The sequence below is a fragment of the Carcharodon carcharias genome, chromosome 7 (genome assembly GCF_017639515.1).
Source record: "Carcharodon carcharias isolate sCarCar2 chromosome 7, sCarCar2.pri, whole genome shotgun sequence".
Lineage (NCBI taxonomy): Eukaryota > Metazoa > Chordata > Chondrichthyes > Lamniformes > Lamnidae > Carcharodon > Carcharodon carcharias.
The window spans coordinates 74,527,889-74,546,586 of NC_054473.1; the positions used below are offsets into that span (position 1 = coordinate 74,527,889).

An 18,698-nucleotide genomic window follows, 5' to 3' on the forward strand; every position below is an offset into this window, starting at 1 on the left:
TCAAAGGCCCATTAAGGTCATCTAACTTTCAATTGAAATAATTAGTGGAGCTGCCCGTCCAGCCTTAAGGTTGGTGGGCAGGTGAAGAACCCAGGCAGCCTTTGCATTTTACATGGAACCTCATCCACGGGTGGGATGAGGTTTCACGAATGATTTTAAATTTTCAGAAAAAATTTCAATAAAATTAATGCACATGTCCCAGCTCATGTGACAATTTGACATGAGGGGACATGTCATAAAAAATTTTCCGCCACTTTATTAAGCTTTTTCCCTATAAACTCTGTGCCTCTGGGAGATTTCTGCGCTCCTTCACACACAGGCACGAATGAGAGCAGTCCCAACTCAGGGAACCCCCCTGCACCCACCCGCACTGGGAGTGCTCAACTTAATTGGCCCGCCCACGTAAAATGGCAGCACAGACCCGATCGGGGGCGCTGATGGGGTCCGTACCACCCCCCCCCACCCCGCCCGTCCCCGCACAACACCCCCCCCACCCAATGGGGGGGAAAATTCTCCCCATAGTGTCTTTAATGCAATGAAACATCACAAGGTCCTTCACAGGAGCATTATAAAACCAAGAATGACACCGAGCCATATAAGATGGTAGTAAGTCAGATGATCAAAAGCTTGGTCAGAGGTTTGCTTTAAGAACTGTAGTAAAAGGACATAAGCAAGGTGGAGAGGTGAGAGGTGTAAGGGGGGAATTCCAGAGCTTGGGGCTCAGGCAACTGAGTGGTGGAACAGTTATAACAGGGAATGCACAAGAGACCAGAAAAAAAGAAGCGTGGATATCTCGGAAGGTTGTGGGGCTGGAGGAGGTTACAGAGCTTGGGAGGAGCAAGGCTATGGGGGAATTTGAAAACAAGGATTTGAACTTTAAGATCAAGATCGGGACTGGGAGCCAATGTTGGCCATTGGGCACAGGGGTGATGGGGGAACAGGACTTGCTGCAAGTTCAGAGTTTTGAATTACCTCAAATTTAAGGACGGTAGAGTGTGGGAGACTAGCCAGGAGTGTGTTGGAATAGTCGAGTCTAAAGGTAACAAGGCATGGATGAAGGTTCCAGCAGCAGAGAAGCTGAGACAGGGGAGAAGTCAAGTGATGCTATGAAGGTGGAAAGAGGCAGTCTTACTGATTTTCGCTTCTGATTGCCATCTATTGACTCCTGTCTGGAGTGTGGTGCAGATTTCTCTCTCCCACCAAAAGCCACAGCCTCCCTCCCTCTGATTGTTCCTGCAGGGAGGGGCTTGAACCTTTGAGGCGACAGGGCTTCATTGGTATTTAGCTTGCTGTTGGAAAGGCCAGCAACCAGGACAGACTGCTGGCCTCCAGACTGCCAGCCTCGGTGTTGCCATGATATTAAGGCTGCTTCCAGGCTGCAAGAGGGGAGGTCTGTTGGTGGGGGTGAGGGAGTAGATCTCAGGATGAGGGGGACCTTTATTATCAAGACCCCAGGATGGTTTTGTGGAAGTCCTCTTGGCACCACTCCCCCTCAAAAAAACCCACACAGGTTTATTTACCTGACAGCTCCTCTTCAGTTTATAATGAGTGGAATGTGCATCACACAGGTTATGCCCCACTGCTGTCATAAAATGGTACAGCATAGGACCCCGAGTGACTTTTGAAAGGGGTCTCTTGCCTGGCTCAGGCAGGCACTCTGTATGCCTAGTGATACCCCCAAAAGGGGGAGTAGCACTGGCCTGGAAACTACAGGAACCAGGCAGTAAGTCATTACCCACTATTTTCAGTGCACTATGCTGGGTGCAGGCAGTAGGGCCCCCTCAGGTCAGCCTTCATCTCACTGAATGGCTGAACTGGCTCAAGGGGCAAAATGGTCTCCTTTTGTTCATATCTGAACCTCTGCCCGCGTGTGGTGATCTGCTGGGTCAGGCTGCAGGTGCAATGCCTCTAAAAGCTTGTCAACTTGGGTAAGGGGGCTTTGGAGTGGTGTCCAAGGGAACCAAGACCGTGTGTGTTTAACCGGTGGGTAACACGATGGAAAAGGTTGGGTTTGAATTGTTAAACATTAAGAAGCTAAAGATTTGAATTGCAATGCCTGTGGTGTGCGTTTAATGATAAATAAATTCACTTCCGCCGTTCTGTTCCGGCTCAGACAGAGGCAGTGCATGAGCTACTGTCTGATCCTCCCTTGAATGAATAATTCCGATTCTGAAAGGCTGCTTCAGGGAAAGGAAGGAGGGGATCTGGCAAAGGCGTGGAGGAGTGCTGGTGAAAGGAGGAAACGAAACTAACTGAGCCTGGAAGCCACAGAGTGAAACAGAGTCACCAAAGGAGAAGAGACCTGATTTGGCACAGAGACTTGCCAGCACTGACTTCTATCCCAAACTATGGAAAAGCAAGCTCTTCTCAGGTAAAGAAAAAGAAAATCAAATCTTAAGCAACTTTTTCTCGGTGCAGTTTCAGTCCTCCCTTTGTGCTGACGGCTTATGATCCACAGTAAAGCTGGCCTCTTGTAAATGTTTGTGTTGCTAGTCCAGTCAAGCGGTGATTGCAAATTGCAGCGACCAGACTCCGACCTTCTTCCCCGAGGTTTTTACTGGGGCTGGGGAGGCTCTCCGCCCCATTCAAGGATCCCCGGCTTTTAACGGGGCCAGAGGCAACAGGTAGCAGCAGCAGGAGTTACAGGCTTGACTTTGTTGTGGGACCCGTGGTGTGTCCGAGCAGGGCGATCAAGGGTCAGCTAGCGCCGACTTGCAGGAGAGTTGAGCAGGATTGATGTAAGTCTGCACCAATTAAAGTAGGAAACTGCTGTGAGCAACTGGGCAGGAAAATTCATGTAAAAACTAAAATTGGAACCATGCAGATGTTCTTTGATTGCATTTGAAGCACCTCAGGGCTCGACATGAAAACTTGAAGAAAACAATTGTATTTTTCTAGTTTTCTTTAAATACTCCCTTATTGACTGTAAAAATACTGGGGCGATGATAGATTGACTGGCAGTCAAAAATCATCCAGTTGGATAGTAGGGTGTCTTTGCTTTGCAGTTGGTGTGGGATGGCACGGCACTCTTGAATGTAGATGTGTTCAGTGGTCCACTGTGGGATTGTGAGGTTGGGCAGTTGCAGGCATGAGGCCCTGTAATAAATCCAATGGGAATACCTCCAACCAGGATTGGCCACCAGAACATGCAGAGGTTTTTACTCCACTTGTGTTGGTGGGGTCTCAGAACAACATTTCAGACCTAAATCTAAATCCGTTTTCAAATCCAATAACCATATCCCGTTTGTTAACCAGAACTTTTCCAATCTTGTTGTCAACAAAAGACATAACAATTGAGAGGCTTGATCTCCTCTCTCTTGAAAAAAGGAAGCTGAGGGAGTGACCTGATAGAGGTCGTTAAAATTGTGAAAGGTTTTGATAGAGTAGATTCAAAGAGAATGTTTCCTCTTGTGAGTAAGGGCATAACTAGAGGCCATCAATATAAGATAGTCACCCCAAGTGATCCAATAGGGAATTCAGAAGAAACTTCATTACCCAGAGTTGTCAACTGTGAGTAAATGTATTCCTGGAGATTACATCACATAACTTGCCCCACACTCCAGCCATTAGTCAGCCAAAATATCCATCCTTGTGACGTACTGCCTCCCTACGTCAATTGGAAAGCAAAAAGACTCATTGCCCAATTTGATGATGCTTGACTGTCAGCAAACAGCCTTTTCCCCCCATTTTCAATATTTTTATATCTGGTAAAGGGAAATGTTCAAAGAAAATGACAAAAAACCCAATCTTTTTAATGTCCCAGTGATTTTTCTCCAGGGTTGCACACAGTAATGTCCTGGAGATTGATCTTCAATTCCTGGAGCCTCCAGGCCAATCCTAGAGGGTTGGCAACCCTATCTATCCAAAGAATGGTAAGAATATGCTACCAAAGAGGGTGGCTGAAGCGGATAGTTTTCATGTATTTAAAGGGAAGCTAGATAAGCATTTGAGTGAGAAGGGAGTAGATGGTTACAATAATAGATTTAGATGAGAAAAGATGGTGGAGGCTTTAGTGGAACATAAACACCAACAATCCAACTGTTTGGGCCAATTAACCTGTTTCTGCACCATATATCCTGAGTATCCTAAGTAATCCTATGTAAAGTAATAAGAAATAGGAGCAGGAATAGACCATACAGCCCCTTCAGCCTGCTCCAGTAATCAGTACATTCATGGCTAATCTTCTGCCTCATCTCCATTTCTCATCTCCAAGTCTCTCTGAACACCAACTTTTAGAAATGTTATGCCTTTTAGAAAGATATTCTGCTTTTCTGTTTCTACTACCAAAGTGAATACACACACTTAACGACATCATACTCCATCTGCCACCTTGCTGCCCACTCATTTAACCTGTCTATATCTCTTTGTAGCCTCTGTGTCCTCCACACAGCTTACATTCCCACCTAGCTTTGTATTCTCATAAAACATGGATACATTACTCTCTGTCTCTTTGTCTAAGTCATTAATATAGATTGTAAATAGCTGAGGCCCCAGCACATATCATTGTGGCACTACACTAGTTGCAGCCTGCCTGCTTGAAAATGTCCCATTTGTTCCTATTCTCTGTTTCCTATCCGTTAGCTAATCCTCCATCCATGGTAATATATTACTGCCAATTCCATGAGCTCTTATCTTGCATTTTAACCTTTTAATGTGGCACCTTTTCAAATGCCTTTTGGAAATCCAAGTATATGACATCTACTGGCTCCCCTTTATCTACTCGACTAGTTACATCCTCAAAAAGCTCTAATAAATTTGTCAAACATGATTTCCCTTTCAGAAACCATGTTGACTCTGTCTGATCATGTTATGATTTTCTGAGTTCCTTAATATTGGATTTTGGCATTTTCTCCATGTCTGATGTCAGCCTAAATGGCCTGTAGTTCCCCGAATTCTCTCTCCCTCCTTTCTCGAATAATGGTGTGACACTTGCTTCCAATCTGCTGGAAGTATTCTAGAATCTAGGGAATTTTAGAAAATCATAATTAGTGCATTCACTGCAGCTACCTTTTAGAACCCTAGGATAAAGGGGAATTGTCAGCTTTTAATCCCTTAAGTTTCTGCAATACTTTTTCTCGGCTGATATTAATTAATCATGGCAGCTGTGTTGCATTGGTAACATTCTCACCTCTGAGTCAGAAGCTCATGGGTTCAGGTTGTACTTTAGAATCTCGAGCACAGAGGGAGTGCTGCTCTGTTGGAAATGCTGTCTTTTGGGTGAGGTGTTAAACTGAGGGCTCGTCTACCCTCTCTGTTGGATGTAAAAGATTCCATGACATTATTCAAAGAACAGGGGAGTTTTTCCCAGTGCCCGGGGCAACATTTAAACCAAAACTGAGCAGCTGGTCATTATCACCTGGCTGTTTGTGGGAGTTTGCTGTGCTACATTACAACAGTGTCTACATCTCAAGAGTTCTTCATTGTCTGTGAGTCATCTTCCAACATAAGAAATTTTCAGCACAGAAGGAGTCCAATTAGCAAGTAATTTCTATGTCAACCGAAAATGAGCGATCCAGTTTAATCCCACTTTTTAGCTCTTGGTCATAACCCTGTAGTTTACAGCCCTTTAAGTGCATATCCAAGTATTGTCATGACTCACGGGGGATAGTGCGCTGTAATATCAAACCTCCCTGGTCCCTGAGCCGCGACAGCTGTGAAAAGTTTGATCAAATCGCCAGATTGCCCCAATTCTACCTAACTGTTTAATTTAGGTTAACAGAATATGAGCACCAGGTTTGTAAACTTAATCAGTAAATAACTGTTTATTGAACAAACTGTCATTAACCAGTGTCAAAAGAAAGAAATATGAACTGCTAATTTCTAACTTTATAACCTTAACTCTACCCCTTCTTAAATCCCTATACGCACATACAAGGCACATAAGATGCACAAAAACATGGATTTTAAGGGTGGGATAAAACAGTTCAATAGCACCAATTCCAGAGTACAGGACTCGATGGATTGATTTTGATCAATGTCTTCCAAATTCCTTTCAGTTCTTTGTTGATGGCACGAGGTGGTCTTCCAGCACTTTCAGTGTTTAGTTCACTGGTTGAGCACTTGCCTTTCAATGTGTCTAACAGTGATTTTTTTCCTTTGCCTCTTGACAGGGGTTTTCAGAGAGAGAGAGCAGGTTATAGAGATATGAGAAGAAAAAGCCAGCTAGCTATTATTGTGGAATTACTGGAATATTCCACATGCAGGAGAAAGAGTTTTTAGGTCTTGTTCCTTTCAGGTTAGGAGCTATTTAGCTGCATTGCTTCTCACTCAAAACCTTGTCACCTGGTCAGGAGCCAATTAAAATGCTGTTGCCAGGCAGTTCCCTTGGTCCAGGACTCCTTTCCGGCACCATCCTATCTTTTATGGCACACTCTGTTCCAGGACTGCAACATTTTATATACCTCTCATCCTGTTCCAGTCGACATGTCTTTCAACCTACAGCCATTGTAACTTTAAAATCCACATTCCAACAGAAAATAAAAATATATGTTCTTTACAACTGTCCAACAGAAATAAAAAGAAATGTTCCTTACAGTATTTCTAAATGTGATGAGGGTTTCTGCCTCTACGACCCTTTCAGACAATGAGGTGGACACCCATCATCTTCTGGGCGAAATAAGTGCTCCTCAACTCTCCTCCAGTCTTTTTGCCAATCCCTTCAAATCTATCTGCTTTGGTTATTGTCTTTTCTGTTAAGGGAAACAGTTTCCTATCCACTCTTAATAGGTCCTCCCTGTCCATTCTATCTAGGCCTCTCATAATTTTGTGCAACTCAAATTATTGAAAAAAGGTTTAATGGACATGATAAATCGAGGAGCTCAGATAACCTCTGTGCCAAAGAAAACAACTCAGCCTATTCAATCCTTCCTAAAATTCTTTGCTCCTCTATATCCTCTCTAGTGCAATCAAATTCTTCCTGTAATGCAGTAGCCAGGACTACATGCAGCACTCCAGCTGCGGCCGCACTAGCGTTTTGTATAGTTCTAGTGTAACCTTTCTGTTCTTATATTCCGTTCCTTGGTTAATAGAGGAAAGTATCCCCTCTGCCTTCTTAACCAATTTATCTATCAGCATTGTTACCTTCAGGGGTCTGTGCACATGCACACCAAGGTCCCTGTCTTCCTCCTCAGTTTTCAGAATCCAGTTGTTTATCGTGTATTCCTTTGCCTTGTTTGGCCTCCCCAAATGCATTATTTCACACTTCTCCAGATTAAGGGTGGGATTTTCCGACCCCGCCCACCATCGGGATCACCCAATCGTGCCGAAAGTCAGTGGACTTTTGGCTGGGCTGCTGAATCTCCCCGTGGCAGGTCCCACCATTATGGGGCCAGAAAATCCCAGCCTGAATGTTTTGGCCTCTTTTCTGCACACCGTGCTGCAGTTTCATCCTCATTTTCAACAACACGACCAATTTTTGTATCATCTGCAAACATCTTAATCATGCTCCCTACATTTAAGTCTAAATTATTGAAACAACCTTCCAGTCACAAAAACACCCATTGACCATAGCTCTTTCCTTGCTGCCACTGAGCCAGTTTTGGATCCCAGGAGCTTTCAATTTTTTGATCAGCCTGCCATGTGGGACCATGTCAAAAGCCTTGCTAAAATCCATGTCAGCTGCATAAAATGAGCCATTCTCATTGACCTTCCTTGTTACCTCCTCAAAAAATTCAATCAAGTTATTCAGACACATCCTTCCCTTAACAGATCCATGCTGACTGTCTTTAATTAATCCATGCCTTTCTAAATGATGATTTATAATGTCCATTAAAACTTTTTTCAATAATTTGCCCACCAACAAGGTTAGGCTTTTCCACAACTATGCTAAATTTTGCTGAATTATGATCCCTGCCATCAGAATGCTCTCCCATTCATACCCCTTCCAGCCGCCCAGCTTCATTCCCTAAAACTAAGTCCAGAACTGCCCCTTCCCTTTTGGACTTGCTATGCACTAGCTAACAAAGTTCTCCTTAATACATTTTAAGAATTCTGTGCCCTCTGTACCTTTGGCACTGATTTTATCCCCATTAACATGAGAGTAGTTGAAATACCCTACTATTATTGTCTTTTTGTTCTGCACCTTTCAGCAATTTGCCTCTATATTTGCTCTTTTATTTCTCTCTGGCTATTTGGAGGTCCATAATATATACCACCTGTAGCGTAATTGTCCCTTTATTGATCCTCAGTTCAACCTACATGGTCTCATTTGATGATCCTTCTGGCATATTATCCCTCCTCATAGCTATAATTGTTTCCTTAATCAATATTGTGACCAACCCCAACCTTTTATCTCCCTCTCTATCCCATCTGAAAATCCTGTAACAGGAACATTGAGCTGCCATTCATGCCTTTTTTTAAGCCATGCTTCTGTAATGGCTACACTCTACTTCCAAGTTTCTGTCTGTGCCTCAGCTCATCTGCCTTATTCACTAGACTCCTTGCATTGAAGTATATAACATTAAGCACTGCCAAACTCCTTTGTTGTCTATTTTCCAGCCCTTGTTTGCTCATTTACTAATTTAATGTCATCCATTTCCAATTTTGTTTCTGTTCCTTCTGAATCTACGTTCAGGTTTCCATCTCTCTGCCAAGGTAGTCTAACCCTCCCCAACAGCACTAGCAAACCTGCCCACTGTGATATTGGCCCTAGCCCTGTTGAGGTGCAATCTGTTCAGCTTGTACCCATTTCCCCCAGAGCTGGTCCCAATGGCCCAGGAATCTAAAGCCCTCCCTCATGTACTAACTGTCCAGCCGTTGATTCAGATGCACTATCAGTCCTGTGCTCACAAGTGGAGTAATTCCAAGATTACTATCGTTGAGGTCCTACTTTTTAATTTCCTTTCTAGCTCCTTAAAATCCACCTGCAGGACCTTATCCCTCTTTCTACCGATGTTGTTGGTACCAGTATGAACAGTGAGCTCTGGCTGTTTACCCTCCCCACTTGCAGCCGCATGGTAGCATCCTTGACCCTGGCAGGTGGGAGGCAACATACCATCCAATCATGTCTGTGGATGCAGAAACGCCCATCTGTTCCCATAACCATCAAGTCCACTATCACTATTGCTTTTCTGGCCTTCTTCCTCCTCCCCTTGCACAGCTGAGCCAGCATGGTGCCGTGGATTTGGGCCTGGCTATACTCCCCAGAGATACTATTTTCCTCAACAGTATTCAGAACTGAATGAAAAAAAAAGGAAAGAAAATGGGATTTAACAAAAGGGGATAAAACTACAAACAAAAGAATAAGAATAAAAATAAAATAAATGGATTAAAAAATAAAAATGAATGTGGAAGAAGGGATTAAAAAGATGAGTTGGAGGAGAGAGCTCATGGTCTAAAATTGTTGAACTCAATGTTAAGATCGGAAGGCTGTAAAATGCCGTCGGAAGATGAGGTGCTGTTCCTCCAGTTTGCGTTGGGCTTCACTAGAACATTGCAGCAGGCCAAGGATGGACATGTGGGCATGAGAATAGGGTGGTGTGTTGAAATGGAAAGCGACAGGAAGGTCTGGGTCATGCTTGCAGAAAGACCGAAGGTGTTCCACAAAGCAGTCACCCAGTCTGTATTTGGTCTCTCTAATGTAGAGGAGACTGCATTGGGATCAGCGAATGCAGTAGACCAAACTGAAGGAAGTGCAAGTGAAGCTCTGCTTCGCCTGAAAGGAATGTTTGGGCCCTTGGACGATGTGGAGGGAGGAGGTAAAGGGGTAGGTGTTGCACCTTCTGCAGTTGCATGGGAGGGTGCCGTGGGAGGGTGTTGAGGTGTTGGGGCGATGGAGGAGTGGACCAGGGTGTCCTGGAGGGAATGGTCCCTATGGAATGCTGACGGGAGCGAGAGGGAAAGATGTGTTTGGTGATGGCATCATGCTGGAGTTGGCGGAAATGGTGGAGGATGATCCTTTGAATGCAGAGGCTGGTGGGGTGAAAAGTGAGGACAAGGGGACCCCCTCATGGTTCTGGGAAGGAGGGGAAGGTGTGAGGGCAGAGGCACGGGAGATCGGTTGGACATGGCTGAGGGCCCTGTCTACCATAGTGGTGCTTGTGCTAGTCGGCCCCTCCACACAACTTCTTGCAGGTTTTACTGTTTCTCCTCTACCAAGCTTTATAGTCTCCACAGCTTTGAGCAACCCTGAAATCATGAAAAACATATAAAGGAAATTCTTTTTTCCTTCTCACCACCTTTGCTTCCATCTTCACACCTTTAATAGTTTTTCCTGACTTTCTCGTTCTCGTTTTACTATTCTTAATTTTAAACACGAATTATTTCTTGCTGAACCCTGTATTCTGAAGTAAAACCTGTCTTGACTCCACGTTCTCCAACCTTAAACACTTTTACCAAATCTTCTGATGAAGAGTCATACGGACTTGAAACGTTAACTGTATTCCTCTCCGCAGATGCTGTCAGACCTGCTGAGTTTTTCCAGGTATTTTTATTTTTGTTTTTGTTCCCATCTTTACTGGTTGTTTGAGAGAAAAGTCCCAGTTTGAGAGAAAAGCTACAGCTGGCACACTAAGTTATAGGACTATTGTGCATTGACATTTTCTCAAAGCTTTCAAAACGCTAAATTATCTGTCCATTCGTAATTGTGTGTGTGTGACTGACTGTGTGCCTCTCCCATTCTATTCTGTCTTTGTTTCTCTGCATGTGTATGTGTCTGAATCTGCTCATGTGCATCTCTCTTTTCCTGCCTCTTTCTTTGTCTCTGATTTATATGCATACGGAAACTTAACTACTTCCCCTGGTTGCCTAAAATAAGTCTGGGGCCAAGTGATTTTAAAAAAGGATATGCCTCACCACATAAACAGCTGCAAATCTGCTTCATAACGTAACAAACACCATACCTTTCCCAATACAACATAGGTATACAGATAGGGCAAGAATCACGGTTTCTTCTGTTCAGTTCATTGTGCTTGTGCCTGCTATTTGAGACAGCTGTAGAATTTAGTCCCACGCCCCAGCCTTTTCCCCATGGTGCTGCAAATTAGTTCTCTTCAAGTACAGGCCTTTTGAAAGGCCAGGTTGTCTGTTCCATATCATTACAGCCCCCTGTATGAAAATAATTGTCCTCATTTCTCTTGTACTTGTTCCATATCTACTTTGTCCAGACCCTTCATAGTTTTGAATACCTTCATCAGATCTCCTCTCAATCTTCACTTTCCCCAAGGAGAACAGTCCTAACTTCTCCAATCTATCAAATTAACTGAAGTTCCTCATCCCTGGAACCGTTCTGGTGAATCTTCCCTGTACACTTTCTAATGCCTTCACATGCTTCCTAAAGTGTGGTGCCCAGAACTGGATGCAGTACTCCAGCTGAGGCCAGACCAGTGTTTTGTGCTCCAGATACACAGTACCCATTCTGCACTGCAGTCATTGTCTCTGCCTCCGCAGCAGGATTTCCTTTCTTGTCCCTAAAAGATTTTTGAGTTCTCTTTTCTGTTATCTCTGATCTTTCCACATAGTCCCTCTTTGCCCCTCATAGCTTTTTCAACTTCCCGCTGCACAAACCATCCTTGGAAATTTTTGCCGTTCCTTCACTGTCGCTGGATCAAAATTCTGGAACTCCCTTCCCAACAGCACTGTGGGTGTACCTACACCACATGGCAAAAGATCCTGTGGCACTGCAATGTACAGTGCCTTGTTTTTCTTTTAGTGTTTAAGTATCTGAGATACGTTCTGAGTTCCTGTTTTCTGACAAGTATTTCATTTGTGCAGCCAACACACTGGAAAATTCACTGTTCAATGCATAAGGCAGTGCGGTTTGTGCCCTTGAACCATATGTGGTTTGAAAGAAACGCAGAAACATGCCACTTGGCTCAACCGGCCCATGTCAATATTTATACTTGATCCAAACCTTCTCCCCCCATTCTTCATCTAACCCCTTAGTAGGTCCTTCTCTTCCTTTGTCCTCTATATGCTTATCTAGGGTTATCTAGGTTCCCCTTAAATACAGTATTTGAAGAAGAACAGAACCAGTCACCCCAGTGCCCTGCCCAATACTTATCCTTCAACCACCACCACCTAAACATACTATCTGATTGATTATTTAATTTCTATTTATGGGATCTTACCGTGTACAAATTCACTGCAGCGTTTTCTACATTACAACAGTAAAGTGCTTTGGGACATCCTATGCTTATGAAAGGCACTATAGAAATGCAAGTACCTTTTTCTTCTTTTAAGATCCCTATGCTAACAATTCTGTTTCGATAGATGGTGGAATGTACTTGGCATAAAAGGACATGGGTTGATTTGGGCATCCCCAGTATGTCCAAACCAAACTGATTATACACATGATAGGGACGAGTACAGTAGTCTTCATTTCACACTGATCAATTCCTGTTTTTTTGTTTCAGTGACACTGGACCTCACGATCACTATGGATCTATGTCTCCCGAGTCTTTACCAGCATCTGCAGCTGCAGGTAAAGTCTAAGTCTGAATTAACTTAAAGTATTAAAGGGCCACTACTTGTGTGAGGTGATGCTCGTAGGAAGCACATCTAGGGCGATCGCGGATAATTTGCTGTGAATGCCACTCCCTGCTGAGAATCCCTGATCGTGCTCTTGACTCTTCAGTATGTTTTTCAGGATGGGATACAAGGAAATCCATTGGAAAGGTTTAGTGAAGTATTTCCACATTATTTTTAACCAGTTTAGTGTGGAACCTGAATGATTGTAAACCCATTCTGGTGGAGCATCACCTACAAAGGATGGTCACAAAGCTGTGACAAATAAAAATGTTGTCTTCTAGGGGGAATTAAGGTATATTGGGGCAATGCAGAGGGAGCTTTACCTAGTACGTAACCTACCCCAACAACAACTTGTAATTATATAGCTCCTTTAATGTTATACAGCATCCCAATGCACTTCACAGGAGTATTATCAAACAAAATTTGACACCGAGTTACGTAAGGAGATATTAGAACAGACAACCAAAAGTTTGGTCAAAGCGATAAGTTGAAAGAGGAGAGAGAGGTGGAAAGGTTTTGTGAGAGAGTCCAAGAACTAAGACCCCTGACGGCACACCCACCCATGGTGGGGCGGAGTGGGGAGAGTAGGGTGGTGTGTTTGAGAAGGAAATTGAGGATGTGCAAGTAACCAGAGCTAGAGGAGCACTGAATTTTTGATGGGAATTTCTTCATTTGGTGTGAGAGAAGAGCTGACCCCTGTACTCATATGAAAGAGATTGGCAAATGTAGCTCTCTCCGGTTTTCAGGATGTGGGAGGGCAGTGGGAGAGAGAGAGACAGACTGGCCAAGCCTCGCTCTCCTGATGGCTAACCAGTGTCCCAGTGTAGGTTGAATGATGGCTGGATCAAGCTCAGGTATAGTACTCAGACCTTTCCCTTCCCTTGCATTTGCATAGCTGGCTAGCTCACTGTCCAAGGCACAAATTAATGGTTGCCTAGGAGAGTTCCTGGTGAGTGACTGGCACTAGTGAACCCTGCAAGGAGCCAATACTATCCAGGGAAAAAGAAGATAGGAGAGGAATGCAAGTGACCTCCTCACTCAGAGACAGGAGTGTGGCCAACCAAGTTCAGAAATACACTGCTAAACAGTTCTGAGTTATGGAAGTGGTACCCTACAAAGGGATTGCCTTAATCAGCTTCATCAACTCTTTTAGCCGCACATTCTTAGGAATTATGACACAGAAACTGGCCATATAGCCCAACCGGTCCATGCCAGTGTTTATGCCCCAGTTGAATCTCTTCCGATCTTTCCTTATCTAAATCCATTGTAACCCTCCATTCCCTTCTCCCTCATATGCCTAGCTTCCCCTTAACTGCATCTACTTGCTTCAACCACTCCCTGTGTCAGCGAGTTGCACATTTTTACCACTCTTTGAGTAAAGGAGTTTCTTCTGAATTTTCTTGGTGACTATTTCAAGTTGATGGCTTCTGGTACGTTCTTCTCCACAAGATAAAACATTGGCTGGAATTTTCCAGTGCGGCCAAAGCCAATGGACTTTTGAATGGCTTGCCACATTTTCCTGCTCCACCCCTTCTGTGACAGGGCCAGAAAATTCCACCCACTCTCTCCATATCCACTCCATCTAAACCTTTCATAATTTTAAAACTTCTATTAGGTCACTCCTCAGCCTTCTTCAGGAGAAAAGAGACCCAGACCGTCAACCCTTTCCTGATATGTTTGATCTTTCATCACCTTTAATCAGTTTTATGAAGCTGGTTGGGGGAAGGGAATGGGAATTCTAATTTGGTTACACGTTGTTCTGCTTTAAAGTAAATGTGGCCTCCATCCTAGTGAAACCAAGTGAGGATGACAGCAATGCAGAAGGAGCTGAAAAAAGGCAGACTTGTAGATTTGTCTCATTGCTCTTACAGTAAAGCTAATTTGCAGTTGTAGTTGCAAATGAGGTGGTAATTTTCTAATGCTATCTGACCCATGGTACATATATTTTACACAGAATAAACTACAGCTGCATATTCAAAGCCTGTTTCTAAGCCACAGCGTCGGGCCTCAGAACAACATCAAATATTGCATCCAATTGGCTGGCTTTGTCTGAGAGGATGAACTCGTTTTGTGAAGTACTTTTTATGACTGGAGTTTGCTTTTAAAAAAACAGAGAGGAATTACTAAGATGTGGAGGGAGCTCTTATGGTCGTTAAAGGCAAGAGTAAGGAGGCTGAATGTTGCTCAAGACAAATGCTCAGATCAGCAAGTGAAGTCTCTGGGGAAACCCACTCCCAGCTACATTCTGAGTCTTCCCAGTACATCGATGGCTTAACCTGTAAACAAATGTAGCTAAATGAGAACAAAGATTGTAGGGGTTTCCCTTTTCCCTCAGAGACCCTCCCTACGCTCAAGTTCGTGACACCAGACTTACAAGTGTATGACTTGAACAGAATGACCAGCGAGACAAGTTTCTTCTGATAATTCGCAATTACTTTATTGAATCACCCACAACCCCACGGTACAAAATCCAAAATTTAAAACAACCCAGTGCCTGACACAAAGTCACCACGACTCGGTTAAAACTTACAAAAACACAGGCAAAACACCACGTCCTTTCCTGAAACTTTAAGAAAGAAAACCTCAGGCCAATATCACCAACGGCTGAAACAAGTTACAAGGTACCTGCAAAAAACACCAAGTTTTCATCTCAAACCTTTATAAAACCTTCAGTCCAATATCACTATGATTTGGCCAAAATTTATAATCCCAACATGGCTGGCATGTCCGGTGTTGACTGTAGGCCTGAGTCAAGGTGACCAGACTCAACCCTCCTTCCAGCTGCAGCCCAGGCCTGATTAAACTCAACCCTTCTTCCAGCTGCAGCTCAAAACCCTGAGGCCAGTATCACCATGATATGGCTGAAAACACTTACAATCCCCAACATGGCTGGCATGTCTGGTGTTGACTGTAGGCCTGAGTCAAGGTGACCAGACTCAACCCTCCTTCCAGCTGCAGCCCAGATGCTCAGATGTGCTCTGCTTTTATAATAATTTAACTCAGGCATGTCAAAACATATTTCTGTTGTTCCAATGTCCATTTAGTTGATTCCACACAAAGTCCAGGCAAATATCATCAGCTGCTGCTGGCTGAAGCAACACAGGGTTTTCCATGGAAGATGTATTCAGATGAATATTATCAGTTCTCATTGTATGAGCAACAGTAACAGCACCTGGCTCCAAAGTTAATGACCCTATTCCAGTACTATTGTCTGTGGTGGTTGAATAATTCCTTGAGCGTATTGTATTGATGACAAAAACAAAAACAGAATTACCTGGAAAAACTCAGCAGGTCTGGCAGCATCGGCGGAGAAGAAAAGAGTTGACGTTTCGAGTCCTCATGACCCTTCGACAGAACTTGAGTTCGAGTCCAGGAAAGAGCTGAAATATAAGCTGGTTTAAGGTGTGTGTGTGGGGGGCGGAGAGATAGAGAGACAGAGAGGTGGAGGGGGGGGTGTGGTTGTAGGGACAAACAAGCAGTGATAGAAGCAGATCATCAAAAGATGTCAACGACAATAGTACAATAGAACACATAGGTGTTAAAGTTAAATTTGGTGATATTATCTAAACGAATGTGCTAATTAAGAATGGATGGTAGGGCACTCAAGGTATAGCTCTAGTGGGGTTTTTTTTATAATGGAAACAGGTGGGAAAAGGAAAATCTTTATAATTTATTGGAAAAAAAAAGGAAGGGGAAAACAGAAAGGAGGTGGGGATGGGGGAGGGAGCTCACGACCTAAAGTTGTTGAATTCAATATTCAGTCTGGAAGGCTGTAAAGTCCCTAGTCGGAAGATGAGGTGTTGTTCCTCCAGTTTGCGTTGGGCTTCACTGGAACAATGCAGCAAGCCAAGGACAGACATGTGGGCAAGAGAGCAGGGTGGAGTGTTAAAATGGCAAGCGACATGGAGGTTTGGGTCATTCTTGCGGACAGACCGCAGGTGTTCTGCAAAGCGGTCGCCCAGTTTACGTTTGGTCTCTCCAATGTAGAGGAGACCACATTGGGAGCAACGAATGCAGTAGACTAAGTTGGGGGAAATGCAAGTGAAATGCTGCTTCACTTGAAAGGAGTGTTTGGGTCCTTGGACGGTGAGGAGAGAGGAAGTGAAGGGGCAGGTGTTGCATCTTTTGCGTGGGCATGGGGTTGTGCCATAGGAGAGGGTTGAGGAGTAGGGGGTGATGGAGGAGTGGACCAGGATGTCCCGGAGGGAGCGATCCCTACGGAATGCCGATAAGGGGGGTGAAGGGAAGATGTGTTTGGTGGTGGCATCATGCTGGAGTTGGCGGAAATGGCGGAGGATGATCCTTTGAATGTGGAGGCTGGTGGGGTGATAAGTGAGGACAAGGGGGACCCTATCATGTTTCTGGGAGGGAGGAGAAGGCGTGAGGGCGGATGCGCGGGAGATGGGCCGGACACGGTTGAGGGCCCTGTCAACGACTGTGGGTGGAAAACCTCGGTTAAGGAAGAAGGAGGACATATCAGAGGAACTGTTTTTGAATGTAGCATCATCGGAACAGATGCGACGGAGGCGAAGGAACTGAGAGAATGGCGCTCCCTCTGGGACACCCTGGTCCACTCCTCCATCACCCCCTACTCCTCAACCCCCTCCTATGGCACAACCCTATGCCCACGCAAAAGATGCAACACCTGCCCCTTCACTTCCTCTCTCCTCACCGTCCAAGGACCCAAACACTCCTTTCAAGTGAAGCAGCATTTCACTTGCATTTCCCCCAACTTAGTCTACTGCATTCGTTGCTCCCAATGTGGTCGCCTCTACATTGGAGAGACCAAACGTAAACTGGGCGACCGCTTTGCAGAACACCTGCGGTCTGTCCGCAAGAATGACCCAAACCTCCCTGTCGCTTGCCATTTTAACACTCCACCCTGCTCTCTTGCCCACATGTCTGTCCTTGGCTTGCTGCATTGTTCCAGTGAAGCCCAACGCAAACTGGAGGAACAACACCTCATCTTCCGACTAGGGACTTTACAGCCTTCCGGACTGAATATTGAATTCAACAACTTTAGGTCGTGAGCTCCCTCCCCCATCCCCACCCCCTTTCTGTTTCCCCCTTCCTTTTTTTTTCCAATAAATTATAAAGATTTTCCTTTTCCCACCTATTTCCATTATATTAAAAAAAACCCCACTAGAGCTATACCTTGAGTGCCCTACCATCCATTCTTAAATAGCACATTCGTTTAGATAATATCACCAAATTTAACTTTAACACCTATGTGTTCTATTGTACTATTGTCATTGACATCTTTTGATGATCTGCTTCTATCACTGCTTGTTTGTCCCTACAACCACACCCCCCCCTCCACCTCTCTGTCTCTCTATCTCTCCGCCCCCCACGCACACACCTTAAACCAGCTTATATTTCAGCTCTTTCCTGGACTCGAACTCAAGTTCTGTCGAAGGGTCATGAGGACTCGAAACGTCAACTCTTTTCTTCTCCGCCGATGCTGCCAGACCTGCTGAGTTTTTCCAGGTAATTCTGTTTTTGTTTTGGATTTCCAGCATCCGCAGTTTTTTTGTTTTTATTACTATTGTATTGATGATATGTTCTTTGTGCCATTGTATTGGGTAAACAGACTTCTTGATCGCATTAGTCAATGTCCAAACCCTTTTGATGAGTCACTGTGTTTTCATTAAGTGTCCGAATTAACCCCTTGCTGCCCAGCCCTGTACTGCTGACTGCAGCTTATCTTTCTAAAATTTAGAGTTCCAATCATGAGGTCAGAACATGTCCGTGGGTTTGAAATTATGTTCCATAAATTTCCCAGTTGGAGGGGATTTCACTCCTACAAGATCCAAGAGGAACAGCACTCTCTGGATGTAGAAAGGATAAGCAGAGAGAAGAGCTTCCCCTTATTGTGGTGACCTTTCTGGTGCAGACAGCTGTTGAGTTGTTACTTGGTGAGGAAACAGATCCCATTGCAATCTCCTGTGTTAAACAGCATGGTAAGAGATTTCTCCATGAAAACCGTGGTCTGGATATTAAAGCGAAGGAGTAATTCCACCACCCGGCTCTCTCCCATTGTGGGGCTTTCTCCTGAGGACCGTGGGTCAGGGATGGGGATGTGAAGTCATTGGCACAATTCTCCAACCCCTAAGAACTGCTGGACTGGAAGTGTACCCGTACAGACAGGCAGGTACCCACTGCTGCTGGGAGCCCACCTCCATCAAAGTAGCATGGAGGTGGGAACACATTGGAGAGCTAACCCGACATGTTGT

The 18,698-nt window shown here is 44.5% G+C and overlaps 1 protein-coding gene across 2 annotated transcripts in view; it reads left to right on the forward strand.

Moving 5' to 3' along the window:
• The first annotated feature begins 2,133 nt into the window (after window positions 1-2,133).
• Window positions 2,134-18,698, forward strand: part of LOC121279703 (protein SSUH2 homolog) — a 67,698-nt gene continuing 51,133 nt past the window's right edge. For both annotated transcript variants that reach the window (XR_005943478.1, XM_041190945.1), the window contains exons 1-2: window positions 2,134-2,371; window positions 12,351-12,418. Coding sequence is in view for 1 of the 2 variants with exons in the window: in XM_041190945.1 (XP_041046879.1) it covers window positions 2,349-2,371; window positions 12,351-12,418 (91 nt within the window). In the remaining variant the exon portion in view is untranslated. The remainder of the gene's footprint in view (window positions 2,372-12,350; window positions 12,419-18,698) is intronic.